The following is a 19,537-nucleotide window of genomic DNA, read 5'->3' as shown; positions in this document are numbered from 1 at the left end:
GATCCCGATCCCGTTCCCGATGCCGCCGCTGCCGCCGCCGATGCCGTTCCGGGTCGCGCGGGGCGGCGCAGGCGCGGCGGGCGGCGGAAGGCGGCGGGAGGAGCGCGGCGCGATGGCGGCCAAGCGCAAAGCCGAGGCGCTGATCCCGGCCGAGGAGAGCGACCAGCTGCTCATCCGGCCCCTGTGAGCGCCCGGGGCAGCCGCGGGACGCGGGGGGCCGGGCCGGGCCGGGCCGGGGCAGCGCCGCTGGGGCCGCCTCTTGCCCTGCTGAAAGGGCCGCTGCCGGCTGAGGGGGTTTGTGGTGGCGTTCCCATGAGCGTTGGTTTGGGGACAGCTTGAGGGTGCTACTCCAGGCTTATTGGGCCCGATTTGTTACTTAGGTGAACTTTAATAGTACGTGTCAATAGTTTGAGACTCGAGTGCTCAGTAAAAAAAAATAGGCTAAAATAATTTCTTCCAACGGGTTGTTTCTATTTCTGCCGCGTTAGGTAGGGCCTCATTTCCTTTGGGATAAGTACAGCTGCTCAGGTACTTTGGATAGCTGGGCTTAGCAGGGCCGTGCAGTTGTTATTTCTGCACAGAAAAATAACCCCGGTAAAGGCATCCAGTGTGGTTACATCTGTGCGGTGTGCGTTGTTCCAGTCCTCATGACTTTCATATCCCTTTGCAGAGGTGCTGGCCAAGAAGTAGGAAGGTCATGCATCATTCTGGAGTTTAAAGGAAGAAAAATAATGGTAATTATTGCATGGATATGTTTGTATGCCCTCTCAGTGTGCTGCTTCAGATCACTGAAATGATGTGAAATGCTGCAGGTTAAATTCAGCCTCTGCTCTGCAGTCAGACACAGTACTGGAAAAGGCACATTGTGTAGCCTTCTGCAGCAGTATAGCATGTATGGCATTAGGCATCACAGAGGCATGTAAAATAAAACCCTCTCCCCATATAGAATGTATGTGCTTCCAACCCAGACTGTTCTGCTTGAAATCCAATGCTAAAAGTAATGTTTAATGAAGAAAAAACTTTTTTTGTGTGATGCTAAAAGTTACCAGTCACTAATAACTATGTCATAGACCAAGATGGAAGAGGGGTTTTTATACCTTCTGCTAGGAGCCTTAACTTTGTTTCATTTTTCAGCTTGATTGTGGAATCCATCCTGGGCTGGAAGGAATGGATGCTCTTCCTTACATTGATTTGATAGATCCAGCTGAGATTGATCTGCTCCTTATTAGTCAGTAAGTGGCACCTAAAAGCACAAATAACTTGAGGTCATGGTCTGAGCTGTGTTCACTTGTAGGTTATTAAGAGAGGCTGAAAAATAGGTGTTATTTAGATGGTAGGGGAAAATTCTAGCTTCTGAGTTTTAAAAAAAAGTTTGAAGGATCTCCATTTAGAATTAAGGACTGAATATTGAGGATGCTCATCCACTTTTGACATTACAGCTCTTCTCTGAGGTCACTCTGATTTCTGACTGTTTTACAGCCTGTCCTGCTTTAACACCATTGTGAGAGCTTGTGGAGTGAGTTTTCTACATAAAGACTCCAGAAGAATATTGGTTGTGTTTTTTGCTCTATTAGCTTTGAATTAAAAAGGTTCTTGGAGGCTTGCACAAGCTTTGAATGTGGTTTATGTATTGCTTAGTGGCTGAGAGACAAGGAGAGCCATTTCTAAATGATGTAATCAGTAATAAAAAGTTCTCCATAAAATTCTGAGCTTTTGTGGTATGTGTTTGTTCTACATGTATTTCAAAAGTAGTTTCTTAAGATGGGTCAAACTAGAAGTGTGAACGAACAATTTAATTTTCAGAGATCGTGTTTTATTCTTTAGTGTGCAACTTGCAAAATTAGGATTGTGTTTTTAGCTTTCATGTATCTTTGATGTTTAGTGTCCCTGGTTCCTGTTCCTTTTCTCCCTCTAAATTTATATGGAAATTACAAAAATAAGGTAATTCTAATACTATACATGTAAAACCTTGGCAGTTAATGGAGAATTTCCTGTATTAGTTTTACCTTTTCTTGGTCATGTTTCTAGTCACTAGTCTGCAGAATGTAGACCAGCACAGTTAACAACAAGGTTGAAAATTCTGTTTCTGGATTTTTATGACACCATGTTAGTCCAGTGAAGTAGTGAATTATGGATGTTATATATTAGTGTTGTGTAATATGAATGTATTAATTGGATTTGTGTGTCTGTTTTAAGCTTCCATTTAGATCACTGTGGGGCTTTGCCATGGTTTTTACAGAAAACAAGTTTTAAGGGAAGGACATTTATGACTCATGCTACAAAAGCTATTTACAGATGGCTTCTTTCAGACTATGTTAAAGTCAGGTAAGCTAACCTGTGGGCTGTCTCTTCCTGAATTATTTCACCTATTATTTCCCTTTCCATAGGGAAACTTAAGGTCAAGCTGCCAAAAGTAGCTGGATGAACCTGGATGTTGGCATAAGTAGCAACATTACATATAATTAGATTAGAAGTAATGAATCATTTTACTACCTCATGGATAGTTTGTAGTGAATTTTAAGCTCCTAAAGTTACAATTCACTCTTCAGCACAAGGACAGATCAAACATTAACTATACAAAGAGGTTCTGTTACTTCCATGTTGGGGTATTTTTTTCTCTCTTATGGTTTTTGTTTTCTTGTGTTTCATGCCTTGACACATTATTTCCATGTGACTGCAGTGGTCCTGAATCTCAACTCAGCTGTTTTGAGCTTGGATCAGAACAGTCCTCTTTTAACTTGTTTGTTCTGGGCTGGTAGGAAGAGCATGGTTCCATATGGTTTTCGAGGACTCTTACATGCTAAGTTGCAGATCTCTGCCTGGGGCTGGGAACCTTTTGAGAAACACAGAGCAGATTTTAACTGAAAAGACTCTTCTTGCATGGCCTTTCAAAAGAAAGGTACTTTAACTCTCCTTAAGGAGCTCCATTAGAGTAGCTGGGCTTGATTTCTAACATGGGGGACGTGGTGTTACTGGATGGAAATCTGTCAGTGGGGAAAAGCCAAGAAGTTTTTTCCAGGTGTTCAGGTGAGCTGATGTTCAGCCATTTCACTTGTATGCAGTAACATCTCAGCAGATGACATGCTGTACACAGAAACAGACCTGGAAGAAAGCATGGACAAGATTGAGACCATCAACTTCCATGAAGTGAAAGAGGTGGCAGGAATCAAATTCTGGTGCTACCACGCAGGCCACGTTCTGGGAGCAGCCATGTTTATGATTGAAATAGCTGGTGTGAAGGTATTTTCTCTTTCTTATAAGTTGAAATCAAGTCTGAGTACTAATGTAGTCATTAATTATTATTGTCTCTTATGCCCCACCACTGTGGCTGGAGCTGTCCAATAGACTTGGACTCAGGTGTGGGGCAGAGGCCTTGGCTTAGGACATGTATTTTCTCATTGATTAACACTGGCAAGTGACACAAATCAGGTAAGATGTGTGGATTGTATGGGAGTCTGAGACAGGACTCAGATTTAGAACCACTAACCTTGTAGTTTCCCTTGCTGGGCTGATCAGAGGCAGGTGGTAGCTGAGGCAGTTTGTGGAAACTGCATTTTATTAAATCTGTGAATAGATGTTTGTTTCTGTAATTCTCACGTCTCTGCCTGTCTCAAGTTCTTAGGTGGCATTTGTCAATGAATGTGAGTTACATTTTTATCATAACACTCCTGTGCTAAAGTACCTAAAGAAATAAGATTATTATTAATTTTAGGTACAGAGGGATTAAGTAAATCATATAATCATAGGCAGCACTGTGCCAAAACCAGATACTTGAAACACATCTCATGAATTAGAGTTCAGCAGGATAATCACTGTCCAAAGAAAGATTCACACAGCCCTGAAGAGGGAAGGGAAGGTGGTTCTGAGGCTTGCTGCCCAGGAGGAGTTTGTTCATGATTTATAATGATTGAGAAGTACAAGAGTTTTAACTTTAAAAAAATCCTAGAAATAGAACTGAGTTTACAGTGATCACAATAAAGTTTAGATCTCTTAGTGTTGCTTTTTTGAGTTTTTTTCTGATTGAGGCATGACGAAGAAGATTTCCCTCTCACTCTGCATGACTCAAATAGATTGGGTTTTAATGTCATTATTTTCATTAATTGCCTGTGATAGTAGGTTACCTGGCAGACCAGGTGTCTGCTGTCACTGACTGTATGTTATTTATTATTCACATTTTCATCAATGGAATTATTGTTAAATCAAAAAATGTCAGTTTTGAAACCGTCAATTTTGGTGCAGAGAGTTGCATTCCACCCTGCAGTTAAGAATCCATTAAAAATAAATAACAATTAAAAATTACTTCTTGGTGTACTGGGGAAAGTGATTATTCTATTTGGAAAATCACTGAGATAACAGGCTTTTTTAGTATAAAAAATATTAGAAGAACTTTTAATAAATAATTGTTATATTTGCATTCTGGTATGTAAATACAGTTTGATCTTTGCTTTAGTTCCTTGCAGAAGTTGCTGTGTTTTATGTTATGTCTATTTTAACTTCTTTGTGGTCAATGCAAGTATGCATATGCACTGACCACAAGGCTGAAAATGGTACCTTGATATCTGAAAGGAAAAATAAGAGCCTAATATTTGTTTACCTGTTTTTCTTGGAATGATGTTACTGCTTGAAAAACCTTTACTATAGAAGTTTAAGTACTTGTAGTGCTGTTGACCTAAAATTGTAAGCACTGCTCACATAAGGAGAGTCTTATTTAAAGTACAGCTGACCTTTTTATCAGAAATTCATGAAAACCATCTTTGCACAGCCCTTTCAAGGCTGCTGTCTGGTAGAACCTGTAACCAGGGCAGTGCTTCTCTTTGTCTCCAACAGCTGTTATATACAGGTGATTTCTCAAGGCAGGAGGACAGACACCTGATGGCAGCTGAGATTCCCAATATTAAACCCGACATTCTTATAATTGTAAGTTTTGCAAAATGATTTCTTTCTGTTAGTGATTAATTATGGATAGGGGTATGACTTGACTAAAGCCAAAACAGAATGACAAAGACAGTGGAGATTTAGAGGGAGGGATTTGTGTTAAATATCCAAAATACTTGGGTGCTCAGAACTCTGACATTGCTTTCCATTGTGTTGAAAAGTCTAATTACTGTTTTATAATTCTGATGAAGCTCCTTAAGACTCTAGACAGACCTTTCTGAGATAGGAGATTTATTTGATTTTGACTTGTGTTACACCAACCTAAATTTAACCAGACATCTCTTTTAGTGGATACTAACCTAGTTCCAGATATGTTAAGAATTTGTCCTCAGTGGTGGGGCTCTGAGTGTTATTCCATTGTTTTGTTTTGTTTTCTGAGTGAAATTATTTTATTCTGAACCCATGTTTGGAAAACAGCAGCTCAAGGGAAACTTTATAAGTAACAGTTTTAGCTGGAAACAAACACTGGGAACTTTTAAAATGATTTAATTTACTGTGTCCCTTCTAGCTGTTCTCTGTAACTGATAATGTAATTTTAAGTCATATCAAAATCTCATGTTTTCTGTAATTCCTGTTTTTGAAGTCTGGGGTAAAACCATGGCACATGTACCATTCTAGGCCCTGTCAGTGTGGTCATCAAAGCTCTGGCAGCATTTGCAGTTAGGAAAATAAGTGTGTTACATTTGAAACCTCTTAAAAGAAGCATTGAAATTAACAGCTCTAACTTCTTTAGTGCCAACAGGATCTGTCTGTCTAAATTGCTTGGAGGGATTTGGGAGCAGGGAAGTTTTGGTTATTTGCCTTGGCGGGGTGGTTGTGGGACTTGGGGGAACTTTTCCCTCTCTTTGACCTCTCTCCTTCCTCTCCCCAACATGTTAACACCGGTGTGTTTATCTGCTGGTTTTGGTTGGGTTCAGGGAAGATGAGGAATGACTGTGTGTCAGCCCTTTCAGTGCTGCGTCTGTCCGTCTGCAGGAATCCACCTATGGCACGCACATTCACGAGAAGAGGGAGGAGCGGGAGGCGCGGTTCTGCAACACCGTTCACGACATCGTCAACAGAGGGGGCCGAGGCCTCATCCCCGTGTTTGCCCTGGGCCGAGCTCAGGAGCTGCTCCTCATCTTAGGTATGGACCTTCCCAGCTGCACAGAAAGGGATTTAGAATGTTTTCAGGTGTCATAATTCCTTGAACAACTCTTCAGCCATTTTACAGCGTGTTGTTTACCTGATAATTTAATATATAATGCATGTTTGTTCAAATGTAAAAGGTCCAGTAAACCAACCAGCAGTTCTGCTTTGTGAGGTAGGATGGGAGACCTAGAAAGGAGATGATGGTGTGATAATAATGTGCTTGGCTTTTGAATCTTTTTGAATCAGGATTTCAGCAATTGGGGATAGTTATTACAAACAGAAAAATAACAACAAGTTACAACAGCAACTGTTTTACTTAAACTGTACTGCTAAGAAAAGGGGTATGATTTCTTCTGAAGTTCTGCTAGTTTTGCACTTTTAATTTACAAACATGAATGAAAAGCTCTTTATAGGAAAAGCTTAGAAGACACTTCTAACACTTCTGAGGTCGTAATAATAATGAAAAATAAATTAGGCTTTTGAACAGAAGTGAGAACTACCCATGAACACAACAAGCTACTTCACATAAAATGTATAGATAGTTACAAGGTACTTAAGGAAAAACAGCTTTTAAGTAAATTATTCCCAGGCCCCTCTTCTTCTTCCTTTTAGCCCATTTAATTTGTACTATGTTACGTGATTTTTTTCACTAGTCTTTCTGCTCATTCAAAGGCTGGCAAGATCAAAAGAAAACTATCTCAAGCTTCAAATGCTTATATTTAGGGGTGTTGAATATGAAGTGATCCCTAAACTACTTGAAATCTTTCTCACTTTTCATTTCAGTTTTAGTTCAGTATTAGAAACTAGTTTATTTTCAAAATGTCTTACTAGTCTATTCAAATGTAAACAAGAAATCCAGATCTAGGCATGGGGTAGTATTTGATCTTGTAGAATTATTTGCTACTTGTCATTGATTGAAGGTTTTTTTTAATTTATAGAGAACATAAAAACTGAACATTTTCAACCTTGTGAGGCCATTAGGTTGTAATTTGTTTGCCTCTCTTTGCTGTATGTAGATATATTTAACTGAGTTTCTAAAGATAAGCTTGAAAATATATCTAGGAAAGCTAGACATGCAATTGGATGCTTAATTAGGTAGAAAATGCAATTGCATCTCACATGCCTACTCAGCTGAGCCTGTAGGCTTCTGTGTTTATTTCTCTTCTTTCTGTAACTGTATGACAAAAATAAAATACTGGGTTATGGTGTAGAAAATTATGATGATGAATTCAGTTTGTGACTGGTTATCTTTCACTGGCTCTTTCCTCATTACACCTGAGCTTATTAAGGTAGCCATGGCAGTGAGTCTCTCTGAAATCTTGTGAGAAGCTTTGCCTGCAAATCAGAAATGTTAGCTAAAAGCACATTATAATGTCATTGTAAATGCACAAATACAGCCAAAAGAGTGTACCTCTATTTTTGGACTATTGTGTCTCAATTGTGCAACATAACTATCATTCAAACTAGCAGAAATGTATCCAAATGGGAGAGTACAGGTGTATTCAGATCTCTATTTTGTGCTTAGGAAAGGTCATGGCTACTGTCATCAATGATAAAATAAGTTGTGGTTAACAGAGACTCTTCTCTTGTTTTTGTTCCAGTTGGGCTTGTAAAGTGTAACTGTTGGTGCTATGCATAAAGCCAGGCTTGATAATGGAGTGATTCCTTCTCACCTTGAACTCCATGGATTTATTTCACAGGATGTTCATACAGTGAATTCTCTCAAACAAATCTGTGTGCAGATGTCCCTGGCTCTTAGATGTGGAATTAATATTTGACAGGGACATAAAACTTTATTTTATTGTCACAAACATAGACTTATTGCAGTGTAGTCTCATGTATACTTTATAGCTTGTAGCTGAAGGTGGTGGGTGATTGAAATTTGACCTGCTGAAAGGATCTGAAGTTCTCCTTTGTCATATTTGTTTGCCTGTTTGTTTGTACTGGTTGTATATAGTTCTAGCTGGTGACTGTTTTAGAAAAGCAGATGAAAGCAAAGAGGCTGTGATGGTGATTTTCTGTACTAAAAATGAAAAAGCCCACTGGTAAATCTGTTTTACAGGAATTACTGATGCTTTTGAGAAGCACACACTTTATAAATAATCCTGTGGATGGAATTTTGTGTTTTGTTTTAGATGAATACTGGCAGAATCATCCTGAACTCCATGATATCCCCATATACTATGCCTCCTCTTTGGCCAAGAAATGTATGGCAGTTTATCAGACATATGTCAATGCCATGAATGACAAAATCCGCAAGCAAATTAACATCAACAATCCTTTTGTTTTCAAGCATATTAGTAATCTGAAGGTAAGGCTTGACATTCTCACAAAAAGGTGAATGTGGCAGAAGAGTTCATATTTGCTCAATAGTTTGCATGTTTAATATCCTGATACCAGAGAATATCCTGAGTTGGAAGGTTACACAGGGATCATGGAGTCCAACTCTGAAGTGAGTGGGCCCTCCAGAGATTGAACCCACAACCTTGGTGTGCTTTAGCACCAATCAGCTGAGCCAATCAATATCCTTAATATCCTAATAGATTGATAAGATGCTGGTTTATATCTGAGTTATCTGCTGTCCCAGTGCTCAAAGGGCTGTTTGAGGGAATCTTATGCCCCAACATTTTTTCCACTTCAGATCCCTGTGCTTGCAGTGGGTATCAGTAAGACGAATTTTCCTGCAAAGGGCACTTTTTATGAGGATGGGGTATAATCTGTGAACACAGGGCCCTTCTTGTATGTTGTATAAGGGTGCAGCTGAGCTGTGCTTTGTGTAAGTGAGCTGTGGTAACTGATATTCCCATTGTGTCTTTCTAGAGTATGGATCACTTTGATGACATTGGCCCCAGTGTTGTGATGGCTTCCCCAGGTATGATGCAGAGTGGCTTATCCAGGGAGTTGTTTGAGAGCTGGTGCACAGATAAGAGAAATGGAGTCATTATTGCAGGGTACTGCGTTGAAGGAACTCTTGCTAAGGTGAGTTGCTAATGCACCACAACCTCTTGATTACAGATAGCATTCGTGTTAGCTTTTGAAAGAATTGGTCAATAGGAAGTGTCTTTATGTGATTTACTGAGATTGTTGTTGGGTATGTATGAGTATGTAGTCAAAACTGACTGCTTTTGGCTAATACTAATGAAAAGTACAGATGGTTTGCATATGGCCGTTTCCAGTGATGTTATATAGAATAATCATTTCTAGGGGCAAGATATGAGAAGGAATGATTGGTACTTTAGACCTCTCCACTGCTTAATTTTTCAAGAAAGTAGCCCTAATCCTAATTCTAGAGAAGTTGATATGAAGTCTAACACTACTTATGTGTCAGAAACCAGACTGCCTTGTGCACCTTGTGCCATTGACCATCTGTAGGGAATGAAATCCTTCCAAATTCAGGCAGGTAAGGGCAACCACAGCATCTAATTTTGCCTTTAGAGATAGAAATCACACACTTGTTACTGTTTTGATACAAGTCAGAGAGATTTATCTGGAAGAAGCATGAGCCCCCAGAACAGCTGAGTGTGCACAAGATGAAATGGTATGTCGTGCCTGTGTTTTTCATGTGTGAGTGTGTGTTCTGGGAAATTTGTGAGATTTTTTTCACTGCTTCACGTTTAACATGGCGGCCACTATTATTTCATTGATTTTTGAAATGTAAAGCATTAGTTATACTGTATATATAGGAGGCTTTTTTAAATTAAGTTGCTTTTTATTTTCTAGCACATCATGTCTGAACCTGAAGAGATCACCACTATGTCAGGGCAAAAACTCCCGCTGAAGATGTCTGTGGATTACATTTCTTTCTCTGCTCACACAGATTATCAGCAAACCAGTGAATTTATCCGGGCCCTGAAACCTCCACATGTGGTCAGTATCCATGCTGCCCTTTTCTCCAGAGTGGGATTCACCAAAGCAGCTCACAGCCTTGAGTCAAGGCAGGGACTGGTGTCTAGCAGTAGCCAGCATGCCTGTGCTTTGAATAATTAAAGGTGGAGATTTTGATAATTTTTAGTCAAGTTATCTTAGCAAAGTAAAAATCAACTTGCTCTTGAGTGTGTGCATGTGGGATCTCTGGGGATGACTTTGCAGACAATGGTGTAGGCCACAATCTGCTTCAGCAGTGTTTTGGGAAGTAAGATGCAGTATGGAAGTTGAGGATGCTGGTATTGGAATAATTCACTAGTATTGGCTCTGAAATAAATAAGAAAACATCAATTTAAGATATGTGCAGACAGCAAAAGACAGAGGCAGCACTTGGAAGGAAAAGCATGAGCAAATCCAGGGAAGAAGAAGGTGTGAAGGACCAGAATGTGAAAATAGCAACTAGGATCTGAAACTGGTGGTGAAACTGTGTGCAAACACAGATAAGAAAAACATCACAGAAGAGAATTAACTTGGCAAAGAAAATTGTGAGCTCTGAAGCATCCTCTTTGAATTGCATGTTTGTTATGTTTATATCTACATACAGACACAAAAATGTAAAGCTAAGTGACTTCTGTTGAACTTAAATTAATACTTCCCTTTCATAATACAACAATATATTTGTGTGTGAAAGCTTAAATAGGATCTCTGTAATGCACTGTTTGGTAGCATGAATTTTTCAGCTACTACTCAGGGCTGTGAAGTCCCACCCTTCAAATAATGCAGAGAATTCACAGACACAACTGTAATTGAGCTGATGTTTCCTACACTGTGACCTCATGGAATTGCATTTTTATAAAGATGAGATAGAATATGGCAATTTTTTCTGATAACTTGCTTATTAAACATGTCTGGTTGGACAAATAATTTCTGCTAAGAGGAAAACTGTCTTTTTTATAGATTTTAGTTCATGGTGAGCAGAATGAAATGGCCAGATTGAAAGCAGCATTGATACGGGAGTATGAGGATAATGATGAGGTTCATATAGAAGTTCATAATCCTAGGAATACTGAAGCAGTGACATTAAACTTCAGAGGAGAAAAACTAGCCAAGGTATGAAATCAGTGTTTTCTTATATGTAGAACAGTATTGTCTTCTGGTGTAAAAATTGCACATTATCTTCTAGTCTCTACTTTTAATTGATTGATTTCAAATTGCATGTTGTCCAAGTATGTGAATGATTTGTGTTTAGTTGTATTTGGTGTTTGGTTCAGGGTTTTTTATTTTGATGCTGTTTTTTTGTTGTTGTTTTGGGGACTTTTTTTGGTTCTTCACTCTTACAAACTTTTCTTGTGTTATGTCTCAGAAAGTTTTTAGGTTACTCCTTCTTTTGTTTTCAGAGTTAATTTTATACTCTGATTTTTCTTAGAGATCCATATTTCATCTCCATAATTACTTGAAGCTGTGAATGCTTCAGATTGCTTTGATGCACTGTATGTTTTTTCTCTCCAGGTGATGGGATCTTTAGCAGATAAGAAACCAGAGCAAGGACAGAGAATTTCTGGAATCCTAGTTAAAAGAAATTTTAACTATCACATCCTTTCTCCATGTGACCTTTCCAGTAAGTACAGACAGTTGTGTGATCAGTGGGTAATTGAAACTTCTGTGTCATTAAAACACTTATAATTCTGGGTTTTTTCCCTGCAGTTTTGTGTTTCATAAGCAATTGGTGAACATCTTAGTTTTATTTCTTATCTGCCATAAGTTCTGAACTATTGTAGTGAGACGAAATGCGTTTAACTCGTTCACTCAAACTTAAAATCTTTCCTTTCTCTAACAGAAAAGAAGCAAAATTCCATTTCCCTTCTGGTTACTTAAAACCTTTTCCTCTGAAAGAATATGCATAAAACATTCCAGTGAGAACCAAAAAACTACTTCAATCAATAGTCCTACCATTTTCTAAAATGTCATTAGTTTTTAGTGTCAAAAGCTACAGAACACAGAAAATATTTGCGTAGTCCTCCTATGCTTTTTTATTACTCAGGGAATTGATCTGTTCTCAGAATAGAAGAGGAATTAAATCTGAGGTCAGAAGAGCTGGGGGGAAAGCAGTTCTGCTGCCCTAGTTCATTGTTTGTCTCTAATAGGCAGGATAATAAAACAAGCTGGTTTCCTAACCACAAATACATTATTTATCTTATACAGGTGTTCCACCCTCCTCTTTACAAATTATCCTTTTTAGCCCCCTTGTCTTAAATGTATCAATGCTATTATTTATCTATAATGACAATTCTGCTTATTAGACAGTAAATTCAGAGGGATAGTTTCTAACATGCACTCTCTCAAATGGTTTCAGATTACACGGACTTGGCCATGAGCACGGTGACCCAGACCCAAGCCATCCCCTACACGGGCCCTTTCAATCTGCTCTCGTACCAGCTGCAGAAACTCACCGGTGCGTGCTGGGCAGCACACGGCCAGCACTCACACTGGCCAGCCTTTGCAGCAACTTCCAGTCTTCAGAGGTCTTCTGAGTGGAGATGGCTTTGTATTTTACAGCTTTCATTAGACTGTGCAGCTTCTGCCAGACGCAGTTCATGAGTGTGGCACAGCTTTGGGGGGGATATACTGCATTCGTATTACAAAGTGATGAGCATATAGCAATATAGAGCATAGCTGATTTCTGTCTCTGTCAGCCCCAAAGTGAGTGCTCTGGCCACTCTGATGGAAACTTTTATTAACTGGTCTTGTATCTCTAGCCCCAAATGAAATGGCTAATGCCATCCTGTTAATCAAAACAAGAGCCCTGCCCTCCTTTGGGACAGACAGCCTCGAATTGGCTTTTCCTGGATGAGAAGCCATTTGAACCTGACACTGGGATGATCCCCTGTGCCTCTCTCTGGCTTTCTCAAGGGTTAGGGGCAGCTCCTGTGCTAAGTACACACACCTTGCAGATTCCTTTCCCAGATTTAAAGCTCAGAATTTTTTTAATTCTCTAGTGTCAGAATCTAATTCATGTCACAAGTGGAGAGAACACCTATATTCAGTTGGGGTTCAGGTCTCATAACCCAAGTGCTAGCAGGCACAATGCTTTTCATTTAAGTTCTAAGCTTATGTGAGCAATGGTTTATCCTTTAAGGGGTAAGAGCTGATTACTTCTGCAAATGGAGCAGAATTAACTAAATTCCTCATGTCTCTTCTTTTTTGTTGGTGTACTCACTCAGTGTACTAAGCTAGTCAAATAAAAAAATTCAAACCAAGTAAAGTGGCCAAAATTACCTAATAAAAAAACCCTAAACAATCCAGAACAATGAATATTGTCAGGTAAGAAAAGAGAGTATGGGGTTCCATTTTGTGAGCTGCTCTGAGCAGCTGTGATAACAGACAGCCCCTCTTATTCTTAAACTGACTTATTTTCTTAGGCAAATAAAGTTAGTCTTGCTTCCAGTATAATTTCATTATTGCTAACCATTTGTTGTCACTTCTTAGGTGATGTAGAAGAAATAGAAATCCAGCAAAAACCGGCCCTGAAGGTTTTCAAAAATATTACTGTCATCCAGGAACCAGGCATGGTAGTCCTTGAGGTGGGCATTGGTGAGGGAGAAAGAAGTATTTTGTTCTCCAGTTTCTCCAAAATAATACCATAGAGATGCCATGCAGAATTCAATATTTTAAGTTTTCTGTTGTATGACAAGTACAGCAAAGGCTAGAACAAAGTTCCCCTTGAGCTGTGGTCCTGTGTGCATGTGTGTAATTTGATTTATCCAGTGCCTGTTGGGTTTTTTTGCTGTATCTCATGAGTATAATGGCAGATTTGGTGCCCTTTTTTCATTTGACAGATAGTAATTGGAAATAACATCAAATGATGTTTCTTCCTCCCCCAAAGAGTTTCGGTAATTAATTGTTTTGTAAAATATGCTCAGAAACATTCAAAAGCTTGAATTTTTCATGGGAAGTTACTGGAGTACACCCAGTTAAAAGTAATTGATTTGGTGTGGAATGTATGACAGTCACTTGAAGCTGGAATTCAGAGAAAAGCAAAAAGGAGAATACAATTAATGTTATATTGTCTCTATGCTGCATTATTCACTCAGTCTAAATCATGAATTTATTTTTTTTTGTCTTCCAGTGGGTGGCAAATCCTGCTAATGATATGTATGCAGACACTGTGACAACAGTGATACTGGAAGTTCAGTCAAACCCCAAAATACAGAAAGGTATAAGTTTAGTGTATGCTTATTTAACTGAGGCATTTCTTCCTATATTTTTTTATTTTTACGTCAAGCTTAGAGGGAAATAATACCTTCCAATACATTGCAATCTCCTTATTGTATTTCCTTGCCTTATGGAACTCACTAGGAAGTAAAATTTGCTACCTAAAACAGAATTACAGGTTGGTCTTCATTATTTGTGCCATATTCATTTGTTGAAACTTTCTCTTACGTGGCAACCAATGACTGCCTGTGGAAAACATGGCCTTATTTAAAATAAGTTTGAAACCTTGTACAAAAAACCTAAAGTGATTAAGTTTTGTATGGCCCAGTCCAGGCCATTTTTTGATTCTATGATTTGATATGGACAGATATTTTCACTGGATTATTTTCACTGGATTACCCCTCTTGTCTTTTATTATATATTTTAATAATTTTGTATAATAGCAGTCAGTGCTCCTTAGGGGTTTAGTCTCATACCTGACTCAACACATTTGTTAAAAATCCTTTCACCTGAGTTTATAGATTCCCATAACAGTTCTTACTTTGTTTGGGGGTAAAGATTTTCCAGTCACCTTGACCTGAACAAATTCAGAGTGTAATGTTCTGATCTTGGTTGTGTTAATTTTCTCTATATATGTCCTTCTGGCCATGTCCTCATGTTCTGCTCTATGAGACTAACCAAAAATAGAAATTTTATTTTTGAATTATACTTTGACCTCTTTTTTTCCCTTTTTTATACAGATGGAAAAAACATTTTACTGTTTTGCCAAATTTTTAAATTTCTTATTGTAGTATCTGTCTTATCTTGTTTTTTCATAGTCCACACTTTCTCTGTATGAAGTGTTAGTGACAGTATCTAGATTCTCCACCCTCCACCACCCTGAGATTATTTCTTTGTATTTTTATGGGCCTTTTAGCATCATCTCTCATGTTGTTTTATGGTGCTGATTTTGTCTGCTAATCTCAGGTGTGGCTTCTTTCAGGTTTTTTTTGGTTTTTTTTCTTATTTGGGGTAAAAACATTTGAAAGAGTTCTTGCAGTTGTGTATTTTAGGGTATGTACACAGGATCAAAAGAGATCAAATTAAAATATTTAAAGTTATTGTTGCTTAGCTGACCATGTGCCTGTGTTTACCTCATTCCCAGGATGAAATTATATCTTGCTTAGTACATTCAGTTGCTGCATCTTGTCTAAGGAATGGTAAATTTTAATATATTTATTCAGGGTTTTTTATTATTATTGAGATTTAAGCACGGTCACTTGCAGTTATAAAATTTTTCAAAGAATTACTCAGAAACTTACTACCACTGTGTTCTGAACTCCTCAGCTGATTTAGAAGTACTGAAAAACAGTGTTTCAAAAGACTTAAAAGTTTTTGTATCCATCAATGAAAAAGGTAGCAGTTTTCACAACTACCTTTTCCTCCAGACTTCTGACTCTTTAACAATCAAATACTTAAATAATTATGTTCAAAGGAAAAATCGCTTGTTTTACACTACCTCTTAATTTTGAAACCAGGTCTAAAAAAAGGTATTGTTTTTATTTCAACTTCTCTATGCTGAAATATATTCCAGGAATATCTAGGCTTATTACTACTGCTCACATTCAGTATAAAACAAAACAAAACCATCCAGTTTTATTTTATTTTATTTTATTCTCTGCATGCTCCCAGCCTCCATGATGTGGTAGTTTTGTGTAATAAGAGAAAATGGAAGGATTATAAACAACTGATAAAAGTAAATTATTTTCTCTATTAAGTAAAGGATATGTGAGATGTAATGAGTGTTAGTAATAAGCAGGAGCAGTAAAAAGTCAGATTGTGAATTGTGAAATTTTTGACTTTAAAATACGATGAGAACAGGAATGTATAATGGAAATTTATGCATTTCCTTGACTCATTTTTTTAAATATGTTTTTTAATAAATTGTTTAAACATGCTTTTTTTTTTTTTATTGTTTTTCAGGAAAGTCAGTTTGTGAGTAGTATCTATCAATTAACCATTTTTCCCTCCCAGTAAATGTCTGTAAAAGTAATTTTTTTTTCTTTTCAGCTGCAGTAAATAAGATTTCCAAAAAAATAGATATGGATGTATATAGGAAGAGAATGGAGATCATGCTTCAGTAAGTTGATGCTCATTTTCCTTTAGAAAAAAATAGACAATGTTAACCACATAAATAGAATAGCCCTAGTATAAAAGGGTTTTAAGATAGTTATGTAAAAATACTTCATGCAAATTCTGTGAAGGCCAGGAATTAAGTAAAGAAAGAGGTACAGTAAAAAGTTCTCAGCACCATTAAAATTTTGAATACAGGGCCTAGTTATGTCTTCCAGAAGCAGATTTTTAAGTTGCCTCCAAAAGTTATGCTACAAATGGTTAATGAAAACAACTTTGGATCACATCTCTTTTAAAACTTACTCTGAGTGTATTCTTTTATTTGTGTAGAAATCTTACCTCTTTTGAAACCAAAGGAAACCTTCCCTTTGTTTATGATGAGATTATTTTGGTAAAATTCTCACTGTTATTTGAGGCCCACTGTCATAATAAAGATCGATCTTCTCAATTACATCAGAGTGAGTTAAATAATTGTTGCTGCAAGGTGATACTCACCTGCCCAAGTGACCCCAGGGTTAACAGAAAAACCTAAGCTTGCTGTTTGACCACACCTTACACTCCTGGCTGTTTGCTTTAGGGATATGTTTGGAGAGGACTGTGTGAGTTCCAAAGATGAGTCTGTGCTGTGCATCACAGTGGATGGAAAGACTGCCAACATTTCCCTGGACACTCGGGTATGTAAAGCAAAGCCCTTCTGTGTGTGCTGTGCTCAGCAGTCTCCTGCTGGCACACAGTGCTGCCTACACTGCCAGGTACTTGCTAAGGAAATGTACTTGTATCAAAACAGAGCATTCTTAACTGAAAAATGCTAGCCATGTTTATGCAACAAATGCAGTACATTCAGAAAAAAACCCCAGTATTTTTCAGCAGCTCAGTTGTATGAAAAAAATAAATAAAGATTGAAGAAGAGAAACTGAATTAACGCACAATTTGTTTTTAATGCTTTTAAAGCATGGCTCTGGTCTGAATAACTGAACAGTTACAGGGTAGGAATGTTGTTAATAAATTTTTTTGTCATCTTGATCCTTATGGAGCTAAATTGAATGCCTGAAATACAAAAATAAATACTTTATTCATTTAATAGCTTACAGAATTGGATGTCATGCATGTTAGAAGGGTGCTTTAAGATGCTGTCACACCTAGTAATTTAAATAATTTAAAACTCCAAAGAATGGTTAAAGCCATGTCCTTCATGTTTTTAAGCATTTTAACATACTGACTTTGTCATTACTAATAACATATTAAACATAGCTTGTGTACTGCCTCTATTCATAGTAATAATATAATGAAAATTCATTCTATGGAGCACCTCTCACATGCTCTCCTTAAGGGGTCACAACAAATGTTTTAAGTGTTCTACAAACCCAGAAGAAAAGGTTGGCCCCTGCCAAAAATTTGTTACCTGTTGAAACGAAACAAGTGAATGTTAATTCTCTTAAGAAAATAGTGAATTACAGATGGTGCCATCTCTTTTCAATTCTTTAACAAAAAATCCTACATTTCAGTCAGTGCATAGTACAGAAAAATACAGGACTGGTGAAAGAACTCTTGAAATAAAGAAAAAAGTGACTAGAGTGGAAAAGGATGCAACTGCTTAATCAAGGAGTTTGATTTCATTTTTGTAATACGTCATTATCGTTCAAAGATTTGAGTACTGACGGAAAGGCCAGTGGCAGTTCAGTTACAGCAGGGTGTATCTTTGCAGTACTTACTGTGCAGTCTGTGTTGGCAATGGCAAGCTTGTGCCATTGTGAACCAGGTTTTACAAGGCAGACCTGTCTTTCTTCATGTGTGTATGTATCTTATAAAACCTTATTTGCTTTAAAATAAAAAGCTGTTTAGTGTAGATCTGACTGGTGGGACACATGGATTTTTCCCCATGTTAATACATTGCTAGATAACATTAAACCCATGTTTGCTGTTTTAAGTGCCCTTTTTCCTCCCCCCAAACCTTTATGGTTGGAAAAATCATAGAAGAGTAGCAAGTTAATACTGAATTAAAGGAGGTGAAGTCTTGGAGTTTAGAAAGGCCACAGGACCAAGAACAGTATTACTACTCAAATGCTGTCCTTTGTTTCTGAGGTAGAGCAGTCAGGAATGTAGATCAACTTTCATGTTTGGGATGGGCATCTTTCTCTAGGAAAATTTGTTTTAGTAAAAAATTAATTTACTTGGATTATTTTTGTGTGAATGTCATCATGTGTGTGGGAACATCTGTGTGGTGCCTGTACCTCTAGTGACTGCATGTTTTGCATTGTTAACCTAATACAGTGTGAGTGAATTCACAGATAAAACAAAATCTCCAGGAATTGAATCTTGTGTGATTTTGATTTCAAATCCAATGTAATCCACAAAACTTAGTGCATTTTACACAGCAGTTTTGAGCATAAGACTTGCTTGAGTCCTCTCTGAACTCCTCTACATGCTAGCAGACCATTGAAAAACACACAGTGCTTCTCTTGATAATTTCCATGGCTGCTTTTTGTTTCCCCTTGGGAGCATTCCTTGGGTGCTGACAGGGAGCATGAAGTGCCCACTGTTGTAACATCCTTCTCTTTCTGTTCCCAGACAGTTGACTGTGAGCCAGGGAGCGAAGATGACGAATCCCTTCGTGAAATGGTGGAACTGGCAGCACAGAGGCTTTATGATGCCCTCAGCCCTGTATACTGACCTCTGTAGATACTTAGGATGCCTTAAAAAATCTTCTAAATTTTCATTTTATTTGAGCTATTTTTTACAAGTAAATAGATTTTTTTCTTGAATAAGTCAAATGTTTCAATGCTGTGAATGTGAAAGTGCTGAGTTATTTTACATAGTGGATCAGCAACCTCATAACAACTGTATTTGTGCATATAGATGCAATTAAATCAGGCAAAGTGTGCATATGTTCTCTTATGTGCACATAATTCTTAACCTGATGCAGAATTTAAAAAAATAAATGGAGTTTTTTATTTTTGAATATTAAAACTGGTTGGAGGATAAATTGTTTGTATTGAGTTTGCATATATAGTTTTGTTCCTGTTGAGCAAGTGATTGTCTGCATGCTTGTATCTACTTGAACTCAAAAGAGTCTTGAACACAACTGAAAATGGAATCCATGTGTCCATGGTGGGATTAGTTGGAGCTTTAAAACTCCACCACCTGCAAGAGAAGGGAGCACTTATGATCTGTCACAGCCTTGGTGCCCCAAGTCGGTGACCACCCCGGCCTGGAAGAAGGGACACAGAGTATCAGTCACTGCAGGACAAAGCAGAATTCCAAATACAGCATGGTTGATGCTCTG

General features: G+C 38.0%; 1 protein-coding gene across 2 annotated transcripts; it reads left to right on the top strand.

The window, feature by feature from the left end:
- The first annotated feature begins 19 nt into the window (after positions 1–19).
- Positions 20–19,226, top strand: CPSF3 (cleavage and polyadenylation specific factor 3). Of its 2 annotated transcripts, XM_054280242.1 has the most exons (18): positions 20–183; positions 671–734; positions 1,135–1,232; positions 2,197–2,325; positions 3,063–3,240; positions 4,828–4,917; positions 5,911–6,061; positions 8,202–8,377; positions 8,887–9,045; positions 9,787–9,933; positions 10,888–11,040; positions 11,440–11,548; positions 12,284–12,382; positions 13,417–13,511; positions 14,057–14,144; positions 16,192–16,261; positions 16,832–16,928; positions 18,823–19,226. In XM_054280242.1, exons 1-18 carry the CDS (start codon positions 20–22, stop codon positions 18,922–18,924), a joined length of 2,169 nt encoding a protein of 722 aa, XP_054136217.1. In that variant the 3' UTR covers positions 18,925–19,226. The 2 variants fall into 2 exon arrangements, with proteins under 2 accessions (XP_054136217.1, XP_054136218.1); XM_054280243.1 differs by lacking the exons at positions 20–183; positions 671–734; positions 1,135–1,232 and having other exon boundaries at positions 2,274–2,325; positions 3,191–3,240.
- Positions 19,227–19,537: the final 311 nt, after the last annotated feature.

The sequence above is a fragment of the Melozone crissalis genome, unplaced genomic scaffold (assembly GCF_028551555.1).
Source record: "Melozone crissalis strain CALT ecotype California unplaced genomic scaffold, PUWL_Pcris_2 ptg000027l_1, whole genome shotgun sequence".
In the NCBI taxonomy this organism is placed as follows: domain Eukaryota; kingdom Metazoa; phylum Chordata; class Aves; order Passeriformes; family Passerellidae; genus Melozone; species Melozone crissalis.
This window is presented reverse-complemented; position numbering and strand designations above follow the sequence as displayed.